Source organism: Panthera tigris, chromosome A2 (assembly GCF_018350195.1).
Source record: "Panthera tigris isolate Pti1 chromosome A2, P.tigris_Pti1_mat1.1, whole genome shotgun sequence".
Taxonomy (NCBI): Eukaryota; Metazoa; Chordata; class Mammalia; order Carnivora; family Felidae; genus Panthera; species Panthera tigris.
Window position 1 is genome coordinate 1120533 of NC_056661.1, and position 24142 is coordinate 1144674.

Below are 24142 nucleotides of genomic sequence, written 5' to 3' on the forward strand. Positions count from 1 at the left end.
CCTCCTGCCTCCACACATAGGGCGCCCCCCACCTGCCCCTCCACGGGCTCATCTCTGGCTACACTTTGCGTCTTAAATGGACTAACCGTGGAGACCTCAACACCCGCAAGAGGCACAAGTGACAGGCCGAGTCCATCACTGAGCCCCGTGCACACAAGCACCTCCCGGGAGCAGCGGGCCGGCACTTGGGGAGCGGGCAGGTGGCCACCCTCCCCTATCCGCGTTAGCTCCTCAGACACAGCACGGTGGCTCTCCAGGGCTCCTCGCTCCCCGCCCCACGGATAAGCGAGACGGCCAGCCAAGCCAGCTCCGCTCACAGGACTGGGTCACCACCTCCACCATCACAGAGCCCCAAGGGGGCCAGAAGCGTGACGGGCCCGGGGACCGCAGGAGATGGTTTTCGGGAAGACGAACAAGGTTCTATTTCTGCTTCCCCAATTAGGGGCAGACCCGACCCTGGGGGCAGCTGAGTGTGGAGCCTCACCAGGCACCAAGAACACCACCAGACGCCAGGAGATCTAAAATCCATACAAACATTTATTCTGTTCCTGCCTCGGGTCAGGGGACCAGGGGTCAGGGCCCTAGGGGGGCTGCAGGCCTTTACAGACAGCCCCTCGGGGGGAGGGCGGGGCTCCAGCAGGAAGACAGGGTCCAGAGGCTGGTGGGCCCTGGAGGGGTCCCAAAGGCGAGGCCCTGGGGGGTGGCGGGGGGGGGGGGCTGGCTTCGTTCCCAGAGGTCACGGAGTCCAGGTGGGTTTGGGGAGGCCAGTTTCCACCCGCTCGGCCCGGGCCGGACTGGACTCTCCGTCCTGGTGGCTGCCAAGGTGCCGGCTTCTGGCCCCCCGACTTCTCCCCCCCCCCCCGCTCCCCCGCCCCCAACGGGGAAGGCAGCACCAGGGTCTTCCTTTTCCGGTGGGGAAAGACAACTGTGCGAATCGCCAGGTTTAAATTACAAATAATAAAAATAACAATACAAAATAAAAAAAGACAACCCCTGTCTCAAACACACCCGTGAAAAGCCTGCCCGGCAGGAGAAGGGGCAGGGGCGGGAGGCCTGGCTGCCAGGGACTCCGCAGGGCCCTCTGGGTGCCGGGTGGGGTCCGTCCCGGTCCCGTCTGGGAATGAGCAGCAGTCTCTGGAGGACAGAGTTGGGGGGGGTGGGGGGAGAGGCGGGGGCGGCGCAAGGGGGCCACGTCGGGGGGGGGGGGGTCAGGGCTCCAGGTGGTCTCGGCTTGGGGCTCTTGTGCCGCCGGCTCGTCCCGCTCTCTCTGTTTCCATGTCTCGGCGACGTGGACAGGGTTAGCTCTCGAGATTTATTGCACTGTTTTGGAAGAGGCCTGGGGTAGAGGCCGGGCCGGGGCTGCGGGAGAGGCGGGAGAGGCGGGCAGGCGGCGGTCACCGCTTGGTCTTGGCGTCTTCTCGGATCTTCCAGATGACCAGGTGCATGCAGGCGCTGGCGTCCTCGCTGGAGCTGTGCCCGTCCACTGCGGGGCGGATGGACGCGTCAGAGTGGCTGCGCCCCCGGCCCGGCCGCCGCTCCCGCCCACCCCCCCCCCCCGCCCCCCGCCGGCCGCTCACCGTTGTCCTGGATGATCCGTCTGAGGTAGTCAGCCATGAGGTTCCGCAGGGAGCGCTTGTAGGGGAGGCCCAGGCGGTGCGGGAAGAGCACGGACGTGTCCACCACGGTGCGGTGAATGACCTGTGGGCGGGCGGGCAGAGACCACGGGTCCAGGGCCCCGGGAGGGCCAGGGTAGGAAGGTGCCTGGGGCTCAGACCCGCCCCCACAGCTCCCACTGCCCCCCACGGAGGGCACCAGGCCCAGGACCCCCGGGAGCGGGCAGTACCTTCAAGGCCAGCAGGTCGCTCTCTAGGCTGTGTCCGATGAGGACGGTGTCGGCGCTGAACATGCTCAGCAGGACGGCCTGGACATCCCGGAGCGAGATGCTCGTGTCCACAAGGTCAGCCTCAGTGACCCCTGAAAACCTGGCGTGGGCGGAGCGGGGAGCCTGAAGGTAGCCAGGGAGGGAGGCGGGGTGCCCGCTCCTGGGGGGGGCTGGGGGGGGGGGGGCGCGGCCACACCTGGTGTTGTAGTCGACGATCTCGTTGTCCGGCTTGACAAAGGTGTCGTAGACCACCCGCATGTCTGTGTCCACCACCGTGACGCGCGTCAGCTCCAGGCCATACGTGGTGTAGGACTGCGGGGCCGAGAGGGCTCCCGTGACCGTGCGCCCCGCCCCGCACCCAGCGCTCTCAGGACGAGGCCGCTGGTCCCCGAGCCCTCTGGCCGGCATTCCAGTACCCAGCAAGGGCCGTGTCATACGGCACGCAGCGTGGGCTGAAGAGTGAGGTCAGAGCGTCTACTTGGCTGGAGGTGGGGGGGGGTTGGCGGTGGGGGAGCCCTCTCTCAGAAGCTGCCGGCAAGGCCTCGAGGAGGCACCACGGACGCAGCCCGGCACACGGCGCAGGTAGGGCGGGGGGGGGGGGGGGGGCGTTGGCAGGATCCCCCTTCTGCTCCCGGCTCCTCCCTCTACCTGCTCTCTATCCTAAGACCCCCCACCCCCGCCCCCACCTCAAAGCTGTGGGCGCAGCAGCGGGACGACCACCGAACAGAACACCCACGGCAGCCAGCTCACCATTTCACAGTCAAGGGCATAAACGCCCGGGTGAGCATCTTCCGAAAGCTCTTTATCAAAAGTTTTCACAAAGCCTTCCAGGTTCTCCTTCCGGCCGTCCTGCACGTGTTGCTGAGGGGAGGGGAGGGGAGGGGAGGGTGGGTGAGGGCGGCAGGCTCGAGGGGCCAGGCTGGTGCCGGGCTTTCTCCGATCGAAGGACAGAAACGGGGGATCAGGGGGCCGGCCCGGGTTGCACCTCATTTCCAGGCAGGCTGGGGGCCCTTCCCGAGATGAGGGAGTATCGGCGGGCCCAGAAGACCTACCTTGGCGACCTGACAGCCGGCAGAGCCGATGGCAGCCGAGCAGCACGTGTACTGAGTCTCCCAGCCGCCAGCCACTGGAAGGGAGGTGGCAGCGGTCAGGGCCGAGCCTCCCCCCCGTACCCCAGGCACAGCCCCGACACCCGCTGTGCTGGGGCGGGGCGGGGGGGGGGGGGGGGCTCACCTCGGTTCCGGCGGAGCCGCCCCCAGTGGTAGTAACACTCCTCTTCGCGCACACAGCGGCCGGATGAGGACACGAGGTACTCAGTGCCACAGCGGCAGCAGATTCTACAGGCGGCTACGGGGCGGGAGGGGAAGCATCAGGCCCTGCCGCGCCCTGTCCCCACGCAGCCCTCCCGGAGCCACCATCTCCCTACCCCTCCTCGAGCACAGGTGGTGCTGAAGGCCACTCACAGTCCTTGGGCTTCTTGTCCTCGGCCGTGAAGATGACAGCGCCCCCCGGCCGCTCGGGGTGAGGGAAGGGGTAGCCGTTCTCCTTGAGCTGGTCCTCGGTGAGCAGGTATTCCTTGAGGCGGCCATACAGGGCGGCCCCTGGGGACAGCGGGCATAGGTGGTCAGCCCACAGGGAGGCCAGGACAGCCGTGGCGGGGGGGACAGGAGCTCGGCCACGGCAGCCACTGCTGGGCCCCCAGGTGGCCCGGGGGGAGAGGGGGGGTGGAGGGGTAGGCAGGTCACCTTTCAGATCCTCCACCCGGGGGCTGCTCGGGCGGCTGAGTGAGAAGCTGGTTTTGGTGGCCAACTTGCCCCCCAGCACCATCTCGTGGGACACAACCCTCCGGCCGCTGGTTTCTGGAAGGGGGAGGGGTAAAAACTACACTCAGTCTCCTTCGTCCCTCCCAAGTGCACCCTCCCCCTCCGTACTGCCCTGTCCCCTGGCCTGCTCCTCGCTGGTCAGGAGAGGCCTGACCTCCTGTGACCTCAACTCTTCTGGGACGGGCTGCAGGTGGCCTGGAAGTCCCGGGCCTCCCGGGGCCCCTGGAACCTGCCCAGGGGGAGCTGTAGGGGGTGGAGGGGCCAGGGCCAAGGCAAGAGCAGGAGAGCCGGGAGGCCTGCAGACGGACACGGCAGCGTGCCCGCGAGAGGCAGTCCTGAAACGTCCTCCCCGTCCCCACCCCGAGCTTAACGCACAGAGCGGGCCCCACCGAGCTCCGCCTCTGAAGAGGGCGCCCCATTAGCTGGTGGCCTTCGGCTCGAGAGACCCGGCTCTCTAAGGAGCGTGGTCAACAGCGAGAAGAGGCCGCTCTGAGGGCACGGCACCAAGCCATCTCCGACAGAGGCCCGACAAGCGGCAGCCTGCACCCGCCACCAACGTTCCCCGCAGGCTTTCGTCCCCGTCTGCCCCCCCAGCCCCGGGAGCGGCAGAGAGCTGGCGGCTGGGGTCCCCGCCCCACCGCTCCCACAGCCCGGGTGGGGAGCAGCCCCAGCACGTCGGGGGAGCCCGTGGCCCTCTGCTAGAGGCACAGACCCGGATCTCGCAGATGTGACCCCCTGGCCGCCCCGCCCCGATTTACTGTTGAGACCAGGTGTGGGGCTGGGGACCAGGCCCCGGAGCTTCTTGAGGGTGTTCACAGCTACGTTCAGATAGATGTTCTTGCTGGGGCTGCGGTCGTAGGCCACCTTCTCCTCGTTCAGCGCCTGAGGACACACACCACAGCCCTGTGGCCCTGTGCTCGGGGGAGTGGAAGGTCCCGGCCCCTCGGCCTAGGACCTGGCCACCCCTACACACACCCCAGCCCGCTGTCCCCCCAGCCGGCCCGCGGCCACCTCCCAGGGTCACGCACCTTCTCTACGGCTTCCTGGTTTGAAGAGCAGAATTTGAGACACTCCTCAATAAACAGGTTGAGATACCGTTGGCGGATGACCGTGGGGACTTTGCCCCCAAACTCTTTTGGGATAATGGGCTTCTTTAAACTCTAGAGAAGACAGACCCATCAGAGACGGCCTGTACCGTGCCTGGTCCCCTGACGTGTATCGCAGAACCCACGGGACACCGCACACGCAGGGTGGACCCTGCTGGGAACTCTGGGCTTCGGGGCCTGAGAGAGCTCATCCCTGGCTCACTGAGGCCAGCACAGCCACGGCAGGGTTGGCCAAAGGGGAAACTGAGGGCAGGCGTGGTGGGGGGGGGGGGGGGGGTAACATGGCAGCGTGCCCGCTGCTCAGTGTCTATGAACTGAAGCCGCCCTGGGCGAGGGGAGTCGGTTAGCAAAGGCAGCAGAGGGAGCCGGAAGGGGAGGAGCACCCACGCGGCACAGGGGCGTCGGCAAGCCAGGCGCCCAGGTTCCCGCGGCAGGGGACCCGGGGGGGCGGGCGCTCACCTGTAAAGACGGGCTGTGGGCAACACGCTTGGGGGTGACGGTGGCGGTGGTCTTGGACGCCATGCCGGACAGCGTGCGCGCCTTCAGGGGCTGGCCGCCCGGTTCGGGGCCATTGGGAGGCTGGCCGCTGCTGGCGGCGAGGGTCCTCTTGGCACCTGTGGGGGCTGGCGGGGCACAGGGGACGTGAGAGCAGGAAGAGAGCACACCCATGACCGAGCTGCACAGCACCCAGCAGCCGCGGTCGTTCAGCGTCAGCAGGACGTGCATCTCGGAGCACAGGGGGACGGGCCGGGCTGTGGGGCACGGGCTACGGAATGACATCAGGCTCTATGTGCGTTCGGGCAAGTCCATCGAGAAGGGGGGAACGCAAATGGGGCTTCGGAGGCCGGCTCAGGCAACGTCTCCGCCGGGGCGGCCCGGCGAGTGGCAGGGCGCGTGGGAAGCCTCTGCCACATGCTCCGGCCCCCGACTCCGAGGCATTGACCTTTGAGGGAGGAAAGGCCCTCGCTCCTGGGCTGCGGACCAGAGGGTACAGGATGCCCCCGGCCCAGTCACTGTGACCGGCGGGGCCGGCCCTCCGCTGCCTGTGTGTTCTGCCTCTCCCTTTGATGAGGTCACAAACCAAACAGTCTCCCGCCTCCCCGGGGAGGAGGGCACCCGCCTGCTGGGCTGTTTCCGAGGGCTCCGGGGAGGCGGCGGGGGCCGGAGACCGGGGTGCGGGTGTGCGCACGCGCCTGCACGGGGCTTCTGTGCCGACAAAAGAACGGGAGCGGATGAGGAGAGCACAGGGCCCGGGCCCCCGGCCTCTTGGAGGGACCGTGGCACCACAAGCCGGCCGCGGCCCATCCCACGCCAGGGCCGGCCTCTGCAGAGCGGGCGGAAAACGCGCGCTCTTCCGGAACGGAAAGACAGCTCTTAGGTTCATTTACACACGGACTGTTTGTGCGGCACCCGGGGTGTGCATGGGGAGGAAAGCCAGCACGAGGCATCGGAGGGGACTCCTGAACTTGGGGTGACCCCCTGCAGCTCGGGAAGGTTGCCACCGTGTCTAAGGATGCCGGGCCATCTGCGAGTTAATGCCACCCCAAGTATGTCTGGTGATGACTGTGGCAAGGACTGTCCCGAGCCACGGAGGATGACCCAGGGGACCCGGTCACGTGCAGAAGGGGTGGGATGACGAGAGAGTCCGCGTCCCAGGATCCACACGGTTCGGGGTGCTCTCCTGTCCCTGCAGCTAAACCACGACTGAAGATCCACAGTGCACACTTCTTGCCCTCAAGTTCTAACTCGGGAGCCCTGGGGAGGGGAAGGAGCAGAAGCCAGACAGTTTACCCGAAAGCAGGGAGAGGCAGGGGAGGGCTGTGGAGGACTACCTCGTGGGGCCCACCCTTCAGGCCCTGGTGACTCCAGGGAGTATCTGAACCAGCAGCAAGGACGCGCCCCCGTGCCCCCCGAAGCTGGCCAGATGGCAGGGGGCCTCTACAACCCGAGAGAAGCTGAATGTGCATCCGAACGAGGCCTCCCGGTGGCCGAGCAGCCAGGGGCCCCCCCACATCCCCCAGCTGCAGACGCCAGCGAGTGTCCTGCCGGTCGGACCACGCAGGTCTGACCGGACCCTCAGACAAGACCAAGCGGGGGAAGCACACACAAGACAGAAGGAAACACAGCCCCGGGGGCCTCCAGACCAGCTGGCTCAACTCAACCAAGCTGAGCGCCTCCGGGGCCACAGCCTCGCTGACCCCAGCCCCAAAGACCACCGAGGCCAGCCCCCCCCGTTCCCGGGATCACGGTGTAGAGCCTGGTCCCCCACTCAGGAGCCCGGGGGAGGCAAGGACAAAAAGACCAGGCAGGCAGGGACAGAGTGGAAGTCACAGGGAGATCCCTGGGTCGGGGCCTCAGAGGGAGGCAGGAAGCCGGCACAACAGACTCTCTGGGTCTGTTAGACAGACAAGGGGTGGGAAGAAGGCACCCCGCACACCCTCCACAGCCAGCTCCCGGCTACCAACACCAAGGCCGGGAAAGGCCCGGAGCCGCCGGGCACTGCATCAGGCCTGAGTTAGCCTGCTGCTAACAGTGGAGGGAAACTTTTATCCCCATTCCACAGACCAGCACACTGAGGCCCCAGCTGGGTCCTGCTGGAGTTCAACATCGCTGGCAGAAGCAGAGCCTGGCCTTGGGCTCCTGTCACACCCCCGAGCCCCTGTGCCCCGGGACTCACCTGCAGCCAGGCGGGGGTTGGGGACGTGGGCGATCCTCCTCTTCTCGCCGGGGGCCGAGATGTGGACGGAGGACGACGGCTTCTCGGCCGGCTGCTGGGTGGCCTGGAGCCAGGCGGCGGAGTCCCTCTGGGCCTGCTGGGCCCGCCGGTAGCACACCTCCTGGGCGGTGGGAGGCCGGGCAGGGGGCGCTGGGCCTCTCCTCCCGGGCTCTGCCTGGGTGATGACAAATTCCCGGGGGGGTCTGTATGCTGGGAGCACCCAGAGCAGGCCACACGGGGCAAAAGGCTGACGGTAGGGCCACAGACAGGAAGGCAGGGGCTCCGGGGCCGGGGCCAGGCACGCGGCCCCGGCGCCCTCCTCTGAGTGCTCAGATACCCTGGCAGGAACCAGCCAGCTCCACGCATTGGCCCTCAAACTCATGTTGCCTCGCTGTCCCAGGGCACCTCGGCTGCCCTGCTCTCTTGGCTCCTGGCCTCGGAATGCCTAGGCCCTGCCCTTGGCCCTGATATAGGCGCGGCGTGGGTGGGACTCATTAGGCCCCTGATTGGATTGGCACGCTAATCCAATCCCACTTGACTCCTTTTCTCTGGCCTTCAGCTTAGCCAGGGGAAGGGTCTGGTGATAGAATCCACCAGAGCTCCCAGGTGCTTGGCAGAGAGCCCGGTCCTCTGCCCCAGCCTTCCCTCTGCCACCGACAGCTGTTTCTCTCTTCGGGGTAGGATCCAGCTCTGCAAGGTCGGGCCACCGGTCCAAGATCACACAGCACAGCTCACAGCCAGCAGTTCCCCCCCCCACCCCGTGCCCCTCCGTGCCCCGCGCCACCCACCCCCCCGGCACCGAACCGAAGACCAGAGGTGGGCTCCAAGCACGTCTCTGCCACCACATGGGGAGTGCCAGGCACGTGCCTGCCAGAGGAAGCCGTCAGCAGAGGCCGGGGGCCTTCTCTCTCCCACCGGCCTCCCCTCAGGGCCCAGCAGTGGACTTTACCTCCTTGCCTTGCTTGGAGAGATGAGAAATCCTCCGCTTCTGCCCCGGGAACAGAGTGGTGAGGCCCGAATGGCCCTGGGCTTCGACCTTCTCTTCCTTGGGAGGCTGCAACACACATCAATCCTCGATGAGGTTCCTCCCTCAGACCTCACCCCCACACCAGCGCGGCGACTCCTCTACCCTCCCCGCTGCGAATATGTAACTCAGAAAGGACACGGAGAGTGAGGTGGGAAAGCGGGAACACAGTCAAGGGAGGGCCTACCGGGTCTGGAAACACGATGTGGGGCTCTCACCCCCAACCGGGAGGCGTGCTCTGCCCACTCACAGATGGGGAAACCCCAGTGCTGGCCAGTCCTGCACGCGACTCCCGCAGACGCACCCAGCCCGAGTGTGACCCAGGCCCCGGCCAAGGTGGTCTCGGGCCCAAACCACTGCCTCCTGCTCCCCTCCCTCGCCAGCTCACACGGGGCAACTCAGAAATGTGGGAAGAGAGAGAAAAAATCTGAACAGCAACACCTCAAAGGTCTGTGAACAGAGCAGAGCACTAAAGGACCAAGCAGGCGGCCCGATCTTGTGCCACGCACAGAAGCTGCAGGTTTCTGAGCAGGGACGAGCCCCTCTGGCTTTGTTCAAAGCAAGCACCCTCTGGTGGCAGGACGTGGGCACACTGGAGTTTGGGGGGTGGGGGAGGAGAGTGAGAGGAGAGGGAGGGGGGAGGGAAGGAGTGGAAAAGAGGTTGGGAAAGGAGGAGGAGGAGAAAAGGGAGGGAAGTGGGGAGGGGAGGACGAGAGGAGTAGCCTGGGGAAAGTGGAGAGAGGGAGGCAGGTGGAGGGGGGATGAGAGGGGCACAGGGGGAGGGAGGGAGGCAGAGGGAAGGGAAGTGGAGAAAGGGGGGAAAGGAGAGGGAAGTGGGGGGGAGGGGAAGAGAGATCGTGGGAAGGAGGGGGGGCGGGAGATGAAGGGCGAAGGAGAGGGGAGCTGCCCCCCCCCAACAACTCTGCCCGGTCTCCCTGGTTTCCGGGCCTCGGTAGCCACGGGCCCTGCCTGGGGGACCTGGCGCTCGGTTTCCGGACAAGGTGCAGGGGCAGCAGGGCGCCAGCAGGGGCTCCTGGACAGGGAGGGAGGGGAGCACCCCCCCAGCAGGGCGCACCTGCCGGGCCTGCCGGCCTCTGTCCTCTGTCTTGACACTGGTGGACTCGTTGAAGATGCGCAGACACTCCTCCAGGGGGTCGGAGTCAAAGTCGACCTCCTTCTCCAAAGCTGAGTAGTCCACATCCCCGCCGGCCCCGGAGGAGGAGGAGGAGGAGGAGGAGGAGGAGGAGGAGGGGGGGGAGGGGGAGGCGGGGGCGGGGGCGGGGGCAGGACAGGGGGGCTGCGGGGCCTTGAGGCGCTTGCGCGGCCCCTGAGCGGGGGAGCAGCCCAGGCTGTGGTCCGAGTCCGAGTCCGAGTCCGAGTCCGAGCTGAGGCAGGGCAGGGCGGGGGGTGCCGCGGGCCCCGGGCCCAGGCCCTCATCCTCACTCTCGTCCCCAAAGAGGTCCGCGTGGCTCAGCGCCCGCTTCTGCAGCTTGGGGGCGTCCCGGGAGGCACCCTCGTCCAGCGAGCGGGCCTTCCGCTCGGCCAGCTTCCCCGGCGGCGTCTTCCCGTCCGTCCTGCTTGGCAGCTGGTGGGCACCCCCGCGGTCGGGCCGGCTGTTCCCTGAGCTGGCCACCGGGGTGGCCGAAGATGGCTTTTTCTTGGTCCCTTCGGGCTGCCTGGCCCTGTGCCGGGGGCTGCCGGCCCGCGCGCCCCGCCGGTCTGCACAGGGCTTCCCGGCAGGCCGCCCCTGCTCTCCGTCTTTACCCCGGTCCTTCCTCCGGACACCGTCCTTGCGGCCAGGGGCGGGCAGGGCCCCGCCTCTCTTCTTCTTGGGTCTCCCCTCCTTGGGGCCGCTGGGGTCCTGCGAGGCCCTGGCCGGGGAGCCAGGCTTGGCCCCGGGCTCCCCACCGGGACCCTTGGGGGGCTGCCCGAGGTCCTCGACGTCATACTGCACGGCCATCTCCTTGGTCTCGCGCAGGCTGCCCTCCTCGGTCTCCTGGACCTCCCTGGAGGCCGGCTTCCCGGGGGCCTTGCCCTCGGGGCCCGCCTGGGCTCGCGGGGGGCTCGTGGTGACCGGCCCATCACCCGGAGCGGCGGCGTCGTCATCCGAGTCTGAGAACCTGGCGTCGCAGCCGGCAAAGGGGTCGCAGGGCTTCTTGAGGGCGGGCGTGTAGGGCTCGCTACCCCGGGAGCCCCGGGGCCGCTTGGGGGCCCTGTCGTCTTTGGAGCTGGCCCTGCTGAGCAGCCGGGCAGAGAAGTTGGACAGAGGGTCATACTCCAGGTCCGTGGACGGCTTGGAGTCATCCACCACGTACTTGCCACTGGGGACGGGGCGGCTGTACCGCTGGGGCTGGCTCACGGCCTTGGGCACGTACTCCAAGGCGCCGCCAGCCCCTCCGCCGTGGCCCTGAGCGCGATCCACAGCCAGCGAGTACTTGCCGGCCGCCTCGGCGGCGGTGGCCAGGGGAGTGGGCTGGTAGCCGGCATCGGGGCTCAACAGGCCCGGGCGGCCGCCGGGGTTGTAATCGAAGGACAGCGGGAAGGCGTCCTCGTCCAGGCCCGCGGCGGGACTAGCGGCGGGGCCTCGGGGCGCCACGGCAGGGGCCTCGGCCGAGCGGTGCTCGCGGGCCGTCTCCAGGAGCTCCTGGTAGCGCCGCTGCTCCAGCTCTACCTCCGAGCGCACCGCCTCGATGGCCTGGTTGACCAGCTCCAGCTCCAGGATGTCCGAGCGGGGCTCCCCCCCGCTGCCCAGGGCGCCATTCTCCCTCTGCACGGGGGGCTTGGGCAGCTCGGGGTTGTACGGGTCATATCCAAGCCCTGAAACGGGAAGCGGGAGAAAACGGCAGTGAGCAGGCCCCCCGAAGAAGCCGCAGCCACGCGGGCCAACGTCGGGCCACAGCCTCAACCCGGGCGTCGCCCCGGAGGCCGCCGGGGAAGAGCAGAGAAGCAGAACCAACTGGGGGTGGGGCCTCTGGCAAAGCCCTAGGGAGGCCGCCCGGCCAGGAGGCAGGACAGGGGCCGGGCCCCCGGGGGCACGGCCACTCGTCCACAGACCTCCCGGCATGGGGTGGGGCAGTGGCGACCTCACAGACTGGACAACTAGCTCCAGGAGCTGGAGTGAGAACGGGAGTCCCACGGACCTGGCCCACACCGAAGCCACGGCGTGCTGCCTCCTACGGACGGGAGCCGGGAGGGTGTGCGCGGAAGGCTGGCCGGCCAGGCAGGGAGCAGCCACGGCCCTCGCCCACCTCTCCTGGGTCAGGGCCACCCCAGAGGTGTCACCTCTAGGGCTCTGTCCCACAAACTTGCTCCCCGCAGTTACGTCCACGGGGCCGTGCACGCGCCAGGAGAGCACGGAGCCACCGAGGGGCCCACCGTCAGGGAGCACGGAGTCACGAAGGACACCCACACTCGATTGTGAGGGGACAGGAAAGGCAGAATGCTGGCCGTGCTGCGGCCCCACGAAGCAAAGCGGAAAAAAGCATTTCCATTCACATCGCATTCTGAGAACACCAAGTAGGGTGGAGAGCAAGCCAGCGGCCACCTCAACCCACGAGCCTGGGATCCAGAGTCGGACCCCAACCGGTTGAGCCACCCAGGCGCCCCACCTTACGTCCTTTTACCGTTTCTATCAGTCTGAACAGTCATGCCCGCCCCCCCCCACCCCCACCCCCACCCCGGGGCGGCTGTGAGACAGACAATCCTGCTTCTGTTCCAGGTTCCAGGGCATGGTCTACGAGACCAGCACGACCAGTGCCACCAACGTCGGCACGAAACCCACCAGAGACTCTCCCTCATGGACAGAGGTGCGGAAATTCTCCATAAAATGTGACCAAATGAAGCCCACCGTTCCAAGAAAGGGACAATACACCAGATTCAAGTTCGCCGTGTTGACGTATTCCAGAATTCAGAGACTTTGTTAGAAATCCCATCTAAAGCGTAGAATGTGCTTTAAAAAAACCTAGCGTAACGTACAAACTTTTCAAACCGCTAAGCAGTATGCCTGAAAGTAACGTAACAGTGTAGGTCAACTATACTCACAAACTTAAAAGACCTTACCGGAGATAATTCTACACCATCACCGAAGAAAATGTCAATAGATCCGATGCCCTGTGGTTGACCGTGTGGCAGCGACTCTCCCCTGGAACCTCCAGAAAGGACCAGCCCTGCCCACACCTGGATGTAGCCCGGTGAGACCTATTTTGTACCTCTGACCTCTTCAGGTAAGGAAATCTTGTGTTGTTTTCAGGCCCCGGGTGGTGGTGCCGGCCACCGTGGCCCCAGGAAACTCGACAAAGGAAAGGAAACCAAACCGTGTGGCTGCCTGCCTGCCTTCAGGGGACAGGGAGCTTTGCAGGGGACAGCGCTGGGGCTGGGGCTGGGGCCGCCTGGGGCCCGAGGGAGGGAAGAGACTGCGGCCTGTGGCTTGCCTTTTGCCTTGGAGCCCACATCTTAAGTCGTACTCGGGAGAAAAGGAGCGGACAGAAATGCTTCAGACACAGACAGGGAGGCAAAACCAGAGCCGGCGGGGGGGGGGGGGGGGCAGCCACTCCATGCCCCCCACCTCACGGCTGAAAACTAGAGGGTACGGGGGAGGGAGACTGGGGGCAGGGCGCACAGCGGCCCCTGGTAAGAGGTGGAGGGACCACCCAGAGGGGGGCCTCCCTCCCAGCCCACCTTGACCCCCCAACCAGTCCAAAGGCACCAATGGGAGACCCGCCCCAGCCTAACGACCCCTGAGTGAACAGAGGGAAGACAGTGCCCTGCCCTCTCCTCCCCGCAGAAGTCCTGGCTGCCAGCAAAGCGGAAGCGCCCAGACCAGCCACAAGCTGGGGGGCACTTACTGGGCACGTCCACCAGGGGCTTGGAGGGGCTGGACTGGCGGGTCTCAAGGGGCCTCCGGCCCAGCCCACCTCACTCCCCACGCTGCCCTCCTTTGGCTAAGAGCCCTCCCCCTGATGGGGGAGATGGGAGTTAGGGTCCACCTAGCGGCAATGCCCCTCCCCCAGGGGCTGGTCAGGGAGGCACCGATGGGGGTCTTTTCCCTACCCTTCCCCAGGGAAAAGGGCTACAAACAATGCAGGGCAGCCAGGGGCCCCTTAGCCTGGTTCCAAGTAATGAAGCCACTTTACATTTTGAAAGGAAGGGTTTCCCCCCAAGGGAGGGAGAGAGGAGGCCCCACAAAAAGCCTGAGGCCACCTCAGCTCTGGGGAACCGGAGGCAGACAGGCCAGGAGGGAGGCCGTCTCGTTTTCCACCTTGGAGCCCATACTGGCATTGTCAGGGCAGTCACACCGCCTCGCTCCACCCTCTCTAGCCTCCAAGCACCCTGGCCTCTCAACCGGGAAGGGGCGAGTGCACTTGGGGTCTCAGCAGCTCAGACTCTGAAGGGGGTGCAGCCCCCGGCTGAGCCCAGTCCAAGCACCCAGCCCCTTGGTATGAGCCCTGCCAACACAGGGCGCGTTCAGCCCCAGCTGGAGGCTGCCTTCAAAACCACAAAGCAAAAAGCAACACCCTCAGTGGGCCTAAGAAGGTCAAGGCCAAGAGCCTGCCCCTGTGGGGCTTCTGGTTCCCCACTGGTCCTGTAAGTTTTCATCAATAGCCTGAGGGTCTCTAGACAGGTCTAGGAGCTTTGAGTGCAGCTGCCAGGAGCTCTGTTACAACCTCGTGGCACAGGGAGCCCAGAGTTCAGTCCCTGCAGGCAGGCGCCCGCTGAGCCCCAGCCAAGGCTACTTGAGGCTTGGGGGAGGGGAGAGCAAAAGCTACCTGTTCCAGGCACGAGGCCCCTGCCCCGCCCTGCTTCGGAGGGCCGGGTCCCTGGCACAGCCTGTGGGAACTGGAGGAGCTCCCCAAGAAAATGTTTTGCAAGCCGCGGGGTGCCCTGGGGGCAGTGCCCACCCGCCTGCGGGAGCACAGCCGAAGGCTCTGGGCAGGTGGCACCTTGCGAGGCCGGCCCTCAGGGCACCGTGGAAGGCGTTTTCCAATGATCAGGGGGTTGATCCGGACGGGAGCCAAGAGCGCTCCCGTGGGGGTTTGGCCCTGGAAAAGCAAGATCAATTGGGCTGATTTTTGGAAAAGGAAAGTCACCAAATGCCTCTTCCCACCCCTGCCGCCAGCCCACACAGGCCAAGTCTTCCCCTGGCGGTGCCTGAGCCTCGGTTCTGTGCCCTCGGAGGCCACGCGTCCACCAGACCTGCCCTGCTGAAGGACAGAGCCGCCCTCCTCTGGCTCTCCCGGCCGTGGAGGCCCGACACCCTCTCTGACCACCAGCCTCTAGGACAGGCTTCCAGGCCTGCTTCCCACATCCCCACAAGGAAAGGCCAGACCCCCGCTTTCCAGGGCTGTGGGTCACTGAGTGCAAGAGCCCATTGGGGCTGGGTCAAGGCTCGCTATGGAGACCGCACGGGGCTGAGAGAACAGCAGGACAGGGCAGCCGGCCCCAGTCACTCCGACCCTTCCCCCTGCCGGGAGACACCCAATTCTGGCCGCACCCGCGCCTCTGTGCCTCACTCCGCTCTGGACAACAGCGCGCAGCCTCCCGTCCGCAACGCACGCGGACTCGACGAGACAGCCAAGCACGGAGGCCACACTGGGGGAGGTCCGTGAGCCCCACCGTGAACTTCAGGCACGGACACAGCCCTCCTTCCACAGATAAGGAGCCGGAGTCTTGGCCAGCCTAGCTGCCAGCCCCGCCCAGCTGGAGAGGTCTGACCCCAAAGCCTGGGTCCTCTCCCCCCTCCGGAAAGGGGAGCCGGCGCTGCCTTCTGAAGGGCTGGCCGTCGCCGCTCCCCTCCTTCTACTCGGCCCAAGGTCCAAAGCCGATAAGCACACAGCGCACAGCGGTCCCACCCCGGCTTTGAGCTCGGATAAGCCATCAGCGGGGCTCTCCTCCAACCCGGCTGGCGGTGGCGGTGGCGGAGACAGCCGGCTGACCCCGCACGGGGGCACAGGAGGAGACGGTCCCTACAGCACCAGAGATAAGCAGGACACATTGGCTGCTTGTGTGGGGCCTAAGTGGAGACAGTAAACCCAGCCACGTTCTGAGGACTCCATAGGGCGCGAGGCCTCGCAGAGAGGGCGGACATCCCCAGAAGACCACGGTGGCAGAAAGGACACTAGCTGTCGGCCAGCCCTGGCTGGCTCGGCTGGAATGCAGGGTGGATAACCAACGGGGGCACAGCGGTTCTGAGCGCTCACCACCCCTATGGGGGGCAGGGCAGTCCCCAGGTCCTCAGAGGGGCTGGCTGTCACTACTCCCCTCCAGGCCCAGAGTCCCTGTTCCCGGGGCCCCCCACACCCCACTCCTGGACATCCAAGTGCCCCACTGGACAGAGCAGGAGCCTGAAGCCCAGGGAAAAAGTACCTGGCCACTCACTCATTCCGGAGCAGAGGGCAGAGGCCTGTGGCTGCCTGTGGCACCCCGGACACGCAGCAAGAGAACTGTGACAGCCAACAGAAGCAGGTGTTTGGGAGTGCACGTGAGGGACACCCGGGCTGTGCCTGGGGAGCGGGGCCTGGGGTCCACCTCCACCTTGGGCTGATGACACTGGACGGCCCGACCCCTGGACGGCCTCCCCTCACTGCCCTCTGCCCCCTGGAGCCTCCCCTCAGCTCTAAAGCCCCCAGCCCAGAAGCAAGCTCGAGGCGAGGGCCCCAGGCACACCTGGGAATACCGGTGGCTCGGCACTCCGCGCTCTCCCCAGGGCCTGATCCTGGGAGGACCAGGACAGCAGTACCCACGTGGAGTCGCGGAGTGTAAATACGACGGGGCTCAACCATGCTGCAAAAACACAGGGAAGCATACGGCACAGGCCAAAAAAACCAAGAGAACCCAGAAATCCCTAAAGAGCACAAAAACGCAACAGAACGGCACCCTCGAAGGACTAGGCCGCACTGGCAACAACGGGCCTCCCAGGGGTGCAGCTGACCGTGGCCCGTTCTCTGCGGCGCCCCCTCTGCTCCTGCGGCCAGGCCACCACGAGCATGGAACACCGCGGCCCCCCTTCTGCCCTCACAGCCAGTCCGCGGCAGGCGCAGATCACTTTCAGAGTCCGAACACACGATTTCAGCACTTCTCTCGCTCTGGCCCTGGTGCATTTCCAACACGCTGGCCAGTGGATGTTCCTGGGGTCACCTTCCTCCACAACACAGGTTCCTGGGAGGTCCTGGGAGGCCCAGAACGTGGAACAGTGTCCTCGGGATGCTCCAGGTGAAGCTGGCAGGGAAGGAAGGCCATGCCCGTCACGGCCATTCCTGGAACGTGGGTTCAAGACACAGGGGGAGCCGGCTGTGGCCCCTAAGAGCCCACACACCAACATCACCCATCAGCATCAGCGGCTTCTATTACTTGACCCCCCAGGAAGGTGCTGGGCCGGGGCGGGGGGGGGGGGGGGTGGGGAGGCGGGGACTGATGAGGACAGATTTCCCAGGTGGGCCGGCCCCTCCCCCACCCACATATTTGGACAGCTTCCTGCCCAGAGCCCGATGGACTGTCTCCGCGGCTGCTCCAGGCAGCCCTCCGAGACTGTCCCTGCAGAAGAGGTGGGACTCAGCTGCTTGGGCAGGCCTGTGCTCATGGGTGCGTGGGGATGGGAGCCCCAGAGCTTTTGGGCCCTGTCTCCTGAAACAGCACCCACATTCCTGCTCTTTGAGGGCCCTCTGGGCCACTCCGCTGGAGAAGAGCACACAGGTCTCCCAGGACAAACAACAGTGTTGTGTGACCGTCAACTAGGACACACAGGGACAAGCTTCACCCGGATGTGCCTGGAGTGAAAGCGGTCCCAGTGCTACCCAGACACGCCCTCCCCGTTACCTCCTGGGCTTTGCCTCCCCCTGTCCCCTGCACCCACCCCCACCTCCCAGTCTGTGGGGCGGACTCCCAGACCACAGCAGGACTCAGGGGCCCGTGCTGGAGGAGTCAGAATCAGTGTCACAACACTGACCCCTGCTGGAGCCGCCGGGGATGGCAGCGATGCTGGCGTGCAGCCTCCCCTCCCCCGCCCCAGTTCCCCCCAAAACCACAGGACAGAAGATTCCAGGCCTTTCACTGCACTGTCTCCCAGTCCCAACCAGGGATTACCATCTGCCCACCCCTGTTTCCAGCCGCCAGGCAAACTTCTACTCACCCTTCAAAACCCAGTTCGGCAACCACTTGCTTGGGGACACCCGCCCGATGTCCCTGCAACCTGCAGTTCCCCCAGACCCCAGCCCCTATCTGTGCTGGACACCAATCCTTTGCTTCCACGGTGCCCCATCCTGGTCCACAGGTATGTACTGAATTCAGATCCCCGGAAGAGCCCTTGCAGGGTCCTGGGGCTAGCTCCCGATTTTACAGAAGACACCCAAGACCCAGCTATACCTGCCTGTGTACGCACGTGTCCAGGCCAAGCCCCACCCCCAGAGCTGGGCCCCCCATCAGCCTCCCACCCTGTTCTCCAGCAAACTACAGCAAAAGCACGTTCCCCCAGGTGCTCCACGTGGCCGTTTCCAGAAACCTGCAGCGCCTGGGGGGCCGCCAGACCAGAGGCCCTCACACGGCGAGCACGCGTGCCCGCTTCCTCAAAAGGCACAAGCCAACGGCAGAAACCCTGGAGGACGCAGCTATCGCGAAGGAGGAGAGCGGTGGCCAGGAGACGTCTCCCTGATTCCCCGGCAGTCCGCCCGGGGGGCTCCAGGCTCCGCCATGCCTCCTACCCGCTGCCCATCTGCTTCTTAGCGCCCGGCTGTTCGTCGTGCACCACATCACACCGACCGGTCTGCCCACTGCACACGCACACGGAGCAGAAAGAATCCCCGTGCGCACACCCCTCGACAGCCCCACGGGTTATTCTGCAAAGGGGATACGGGCTGCAGAGCGGGAGAACGTGCCTGCAGCTCTGTCCGCCGAGGGCCCGTGTCATTACTCGCTGCACGGAAGGCATAACTGAGGCCCAGGCGGTACCGCTGACCTGCTGGAGGCCCCCGGCCAGACGGGCTCTCTGCACAACAGAAAGCGGAGCCAGGAACGCCCTCACTCGGGGCCGCGCGCCCCCGCCTTGGCCGCACCTCCTCCCCGAAGCCCCTGGAGAACCCCGCGCAGCCAGCCCCACGCGGGGGCTGGGTGCTCAGCACCACGGGGAGGGGCGCCCCCACCCGCTCCACGCCAGGAGCTCCTCCGAACCGACAAGCACAGACCTCCCCAGACACCACTCCGAGTCCCCCGGGGGCAGGGTCACAGGGCCATCAGCAGCTTTATGTGCAGACACAGCGATAGGCGTGTGGCTCCAGACCGGCTCGGGGTGCGAAGGCAGGTTTTTTAAGGCTCCTCGGGCATCCAGAGGACTGCCAGGTGTGGAAAGCTGGGGACTCGGTCCCAGGACGGCCCCTCTCCTCACTGGGGCTGCGGAGCCTCGGAAAACACGATCCGACGTCACCAGTGCAGCAGGGTCACAGCTACGTGAAAGGACAGCAGGCCTCCTCCAGCTCAGGCCAGGGGGAGCACCGCAAGCCAGGAGGCACGGATTTGCAGCAATTTCCACGTGTTTCTTCGGATTTTGGGGGATCGTCCAATGTTTTTAAAACAAACGTTACCCAAGTCCTGAAAAGAAGTGCTCTGAACAGAGGTAACGTGCAGGCTTCACCGGCTGGGACTCCGCCCCTGAAACCACAGGCAGGGCGCACCCGGGGTCCCAGAAAACCCCCACATCTCTCCTCTAATGCCATCCTCACAGAAAACCAGCAACGGCACAGCAGAAGCACCACCAAGGGTACCAACGGCTTCTCCCGTGGGAGGCCTGCGCGGCTGGGCCCCTGGGGGCTGCGGCATCTGGGGAGCGGCAGGGGCTGAAGTTGAAAAACAAAGTAAAGTGGCTGCAGTGAGAATCAGCCTATGACCAAGGGATACTGGGTGACACCGGGGAACGTCTGTTGTCACTGCAGCTGGGGTAGGTTTCCTAAAGGATCATTTCTAGGAACCTAGCACACCCCCCACGGCAGGCCTGGCCCCGAGGACGGGGGACTACTATTCCTCCAACCAGCTTGAGAGCTCCCACCCAGACCCTGCAGGACGCCCAACTCAAGCCCACGTGCCCACCAGCGAGCAAATGGTGCAGGGTCCTTGCTCGGCCCGGCCAGGCCTTCAGACACCAGGCTCTGCTGGGGTTCTCCCGCGGCCTCAGGGCACAGAAACGGTCACGGCGCTGACGGGCTGGACGCAGGAAAGCACACTTCCGTGGTGGGGGGAGTCGCCCCCTGAAACCCACCGGCACCCCGCCCACAGAGGAAGCAGCAGAGGGGCAGCGTGGCCACGCCTCGGGGGCTGCCTGTTCGCTGAGGCCGTGCCCTTCCTGTCCCGAGTCCGCTCGCGGAGGAAACAGAACCCACCCTCTGCTGGGAGGCATTATTTCTCTGGCTCCAGCCCCCTCCTCTGCAGGACTCTGTGGGCTCAGAGCTGCCCTACAGAAGCGGTGCTCGCTCTCGGGGCTCCAGACCACGCAGGGCCTTCAAGGGCTTAAGTGTGAAGCCCAGGGGCAGGGCTGCCCCGAGAGCCGCCGCCCCTGCCACGGCCGTGACCGCTCCTGCCTTCCAGCCTGTCCTCAGGTTTCGTGTTCAGGTGTCACAATTCTGTGTCTCCCAAGCCTCGCTGTGACCTGCCGGCCCCAGGGCAGAGCGCAGAGCGCTGAGCCTGACACACAGTGGGTGCCCAGGCGTGTGCGAGCCACGCAGGTGCTGGGCAGCAGAAACTGGAGGAAGGTGGTGCGTGGGGCGAGGGCCTGACTGCCCAAACTCAATCCCATAACCCCACTTACCGGCCACGTGCACACAGGAGAGTGGCTTCCCATCTCTGGGCCTCAGTTTCCTCATCTGTAAAATGGGGACAATCATCCCTACCATTCAGAGTCCTAGAGAGCCTGCCCAAGTGCGTGCTGCCGAAACTGGGCAATATCACACCGAAGTTCGGAGGTGGGGATCCTGAATCCCACACTGGGAGGCACGGGGCTGGAGCTGAAGGTCTGGAAGGAACAGGATCCCTGCCCCGGCCCCTCACGGGCCTCAGACTCTGCCAAAAGTCTCAGGCACCCAGCGGCCCAAGACTGGAGGTGCTGGGCCTCACGGGGACCCCAACGTCCCTCCTGCAGGCTGCGTCCACCAAGCACCTTAGCAACGCTGTTGCTTAAAAATGAGTCCAAGCAAAGCTGGCCCAGCCCACCCTGGCAAGAGCGCCTCCCTGTGCACATCTGGACCGCTGCGGCCTCTTCCGACCCACAGGAAACTGAGCTTGTCAAAATCTGGAGCAGGGGGAAGCTGAAAGGGAGGGAAAGGACTAGGCACACACTCTCCCCTGGCGTCCTCACAGGGCAGCGACCCCAGAAGCATGCCACGGAGAAGGAAACAGAGGGTCAGAGGGGCTGCACGGCAAGGAAGAGGCTGAGCTGGGATTTGGCCCTGCCCCTCTGCAGGAGAAGCGGCGCCACCAGAAAGCAGGCCTTCCCTCCCCTCCCTCCCCTGCCTCCCTTCCCTCCCTTCCCTGCAAAAAGAAAATGCAGACCCACCATGGAAAGGGGTAGACAGCTGCATTTTTCCCCTATAGCAAGTGGGGCACACAGGACTTCCTCACCAAACAGGCTCCTAGAAATGATCCTTTAGGAAACTGACTGGCCATTCTTGACGTAGAAAGAAATCTGAAAAGTGACTTACCACGGGAGGGACACACGAGGACAGAAATCAACACCCCAGAACGGAAGGCTGGAAGGCAACACGCAGACTTGGGGCCAAGTCAGAACGTCAGGGGCATAAGGGAGTGGGCCGGCCCTCTCTGGACTCACCCAGAGGAACCCAAAACCCAGGGGGCTCTTTGCAAAGCAATGCGTATGACACCAAGAGGCAAACAAATGGAGTCAAGAAACCGCGCCTCCACACGTCAGCGGGGCGCTGACTCCCAGATGCCTCCAACGTGCTGTCCGCCACCTTCCTGGCCCCCACGAGAGACGGGAGTGATAATGACCCGATGCTGAGGCCAGGGGGCACCTCTGTTTTGTCTTCTCAACAGGTTCCTGACGGCCGCGCCCGTGGCTCGCAGCTCTGAATGCCCCGTGCCCAGAATAGGTGGGGGGCCAGACAATGAACGCTCGCATCTGGCTGTCTGTAAACCGTCAGCTGCAGGTGCGGGGGGCTAAACAAATTCGTGCGAGAAATTAAAAAAACCCTCCTATTCTTTCCTTGGCAAAATGGGAAAACAGGCCTATTATTTAATCCCAGCCGGCCCACTCCTCTTTCGAAGACGGTTCTGAAATAAAAGACATTTTTCCTGGGGAAAGACAGAGAGGGAATTTGAAATTGAGGCTGAATGAGGGAGTCTGGGTCTGATGGAAAGGGAGAGCCAGTCCTGAAGGACAGAGATCACCAGCGGGAGCCTGAGTTTCCCTCAGAAGGAATGACACCACTTAATCCTCCCTCCAAGCCTTTCCCTGCGATGTCCTCCTCCCCCCCCCCGCCCCGCCCCGTTCTTAAAGTCTCCGCTGAAATCCCACACCTCCTACAAGAAGAGCTCCCAGCTTTCACCAAACTCTGCCATGACAATGACAATCACCGCGAGGATACGACGTGCAGCCCGCTAACATTCTCTGCCCAACCGAAAGAAGGTCATTTCCTGGGAGCCTATCCGCCCTCCCGTCCCAGTCCCTCGGGTTTGGCTTACTCCCTGTCCAGCTGCGTCTGACACAGGGCTCGACACACAGTAGGTGCTCCTAAGACCCTCCCGACCCCACTACTGGAGGCGCGGAGGGGGAACGCAACGCAGCAGCAAACAAGAGCTGCCACAGCACCTGGGGTTGGGGGCGCGGCGGGGATGGTCACCCCAGCGAGAAACTCGGGTGCGAGTAAAGGCAGGGGAGTCCTGGGCCTGCGGACCAGTGTCAGCCGCGCTCGTTTCCCGAGCCCCGTGCTCAGCGTTCGGCCTGCGCTAGCTCACTGCACCCTCGCGACAGCTCTAGGACGGCATGCCCCCTCACGGTTACACCGTACGCTCATGGAAACGGAGGCTCGCACAGATGCCGCGACTTGCACCGGGCCCCGGGGTGGGTGGTCCCGGTCCCGGCTGGCGAGACGACGCCCACCAGCGTCCGGAGAGGGGTCTGGGACGAGAACGGAGGAGCCGGGAAAGTCCCAGCCGTGGAGTCTAGCCCCGGGTCGGGGAGCCAAGCCCAGGTCGGGCATTACCTGCCGCGGGGGGCGCCGCTCCACCGCCGACCAGCGCGCCGGGGCCCCGGGCCCCGCGGTGCCGGAAGTGGCAGTAGGGCCGCCGGCAGGGCCCCCCGGGCGCCCCAGCCCAGTAGGGGCAGTCGATGGCCCGGAAGAAACCGGTGGAGCGTAGCATGGTCCGTCCCGAAGCGGGACCCCGGCCCGGAGCCGCCCGGGCCCCCGGGCCGCTCACTGGCGCCGCGGTCGCCGCCGCCCGCGCCTCACGGACCCCGCTGCCGCCATCTTGCTCCGAGGCCCCCGCAGGCCCCCGGGACGCCGCCGCAAGGGACCCCGGGAGCGGCTGCCCGCAGCGCGCCTGATCAGAAACTCCAGCCCTCGAGGAACCGAGGCGCTTCGCGGACCCGTGGGCAGGGACAGGTGGCCGCGGGGGGAGGGACGGAGGGTGCGGGCGGCCCCGCCTGCGGCCTCCAGGGGCTTCGCCGGCGCCGCCGCCCGGCCCTGAGCTATGGCAGCAAAGCCATCTTGAGCCCGAGGCCCCGACGGCGCCTGGGCTGTCTACTGCGCGCCTGATCCAAAAACAACAACAACAACAACAACAACAACAACAACGAAGTCCGTCAGGACCAGCTGTCATGCATTTGCTATTAATTTGCGTTTTAGGAACACGTTGCCCTGAAGTGCCCCCTGCTGGACGAGGCGAGCCCTACAGGCGCGTCTTGTGCCTGGGAAACCTGCTCCGTTTACCCCTAAAGCTTACCTCCGCCCTGGTGTGCAGCCGACTTGAGTCAATGAGTGCTTCCTTTCTCCCCGCTGGACTCTTGTCCCGGACCCACAAGAATCCCGTTCTCACTCATTCATGTGTTCACATAAAATTGCGTGCCTAGTGTATACCAAGGTCTACCCTAGATGCTACCTTGATCTGGACAAATGAGGGATATGGTGGGGAGGGGAGGGTCCCTGGAGCCTGGAGGGTTAGGCCAACATCTTAATGAAAAATTGTAAGAATGTGGCTCCTGGCTGGCTCAGTCGGTGGAGCGAGTGACTCTTGATCTCAGGGTCCTGAGTTCAAGTTCATATATATATATATGAACACACACAGTATATATATGTATGTATATATATATATGTGTGTATATATATATATATATGTATGTATATATATATGCACACACACATAAGTATATAAACTTATATATAGTATATATGTAAACATATTTATAATCCATACTATGTATGTTGGTGGGATTATAAAACGGTGCAGCCAAAATAGTATGGTCGTTCCTCAAAAAGTTTAAAATGGAGCTACCCTGTGATACAGCAATCTCACTTCGGGTTGTATATCCAAAAGAATGGAAAGAAGAATCCTGAAGAGGTACTTGTACACCCCTGTTCACAGCAGCATAATCTGCAACAG

General features: G+C 64.8%; 1 protein-coding gene across 1 annotated transcript; it reads right to left on the reverse strand.

The window, feature by feature from the left end:
- Positions 1-1293: 1293 nt before the first annotated feature.
- REXO1 (RNA exonuclease 1 homolog) lies at positions 1294-23007 on the reverse strand. The gene is made up of 16 exons (XM_042977610.1): positions 22747-23007; positions 9627-11368; positions 8477-8581; positions 7489-7702; positions 5271-5434; positions 4734-4865; positions 4464-4587; positions 3628-3741; positions 3346-3483; positions 3116-3229; positions 2935-3008; positions 2633-2743; positions 2079-2194; positions 1844-1982; positions 1578-1698; positions 1294-1483 (listed from the first exon to the last, which is right to left on the reverse strand). The coding sequence occupies exons 1-16, from the start codon at positions 22901-22903 to the stop codon at positions 1395-1397; spliced, it is 3654 nt and encodes a 1217-aa protein (XP_042833544.1). The 5' UTR covers positions 22904-23007; the 3' UTR covers positions 1294-1394.
- Positions 23008-24142: the final 1135 nt, after the last annotated feature.

Coding starts and splice junctions, on each gene's coding strand:
- REXO1 (XM_042977610.1), bottom strand. CDS start 22,903: ATGCTACGCTCCACCGGTTTCTTCCGGGCCATCGACTGCCCCTACTGG. Junction 3,484..3,627: donor CCGGGTGGAGGATCTGAAAG/GTGACCTGCCTA, acceptor CGCTGTCCCCAG/GGGCCGCCCTGTATGGCCGC. Junction 1,983..2,078: donor ATCGTCGACTACAACACCAG/GTGTGGCCGCGC, acceptor CGCCCACGCCAG/GTTTTCAGGGGTCACTGAGG.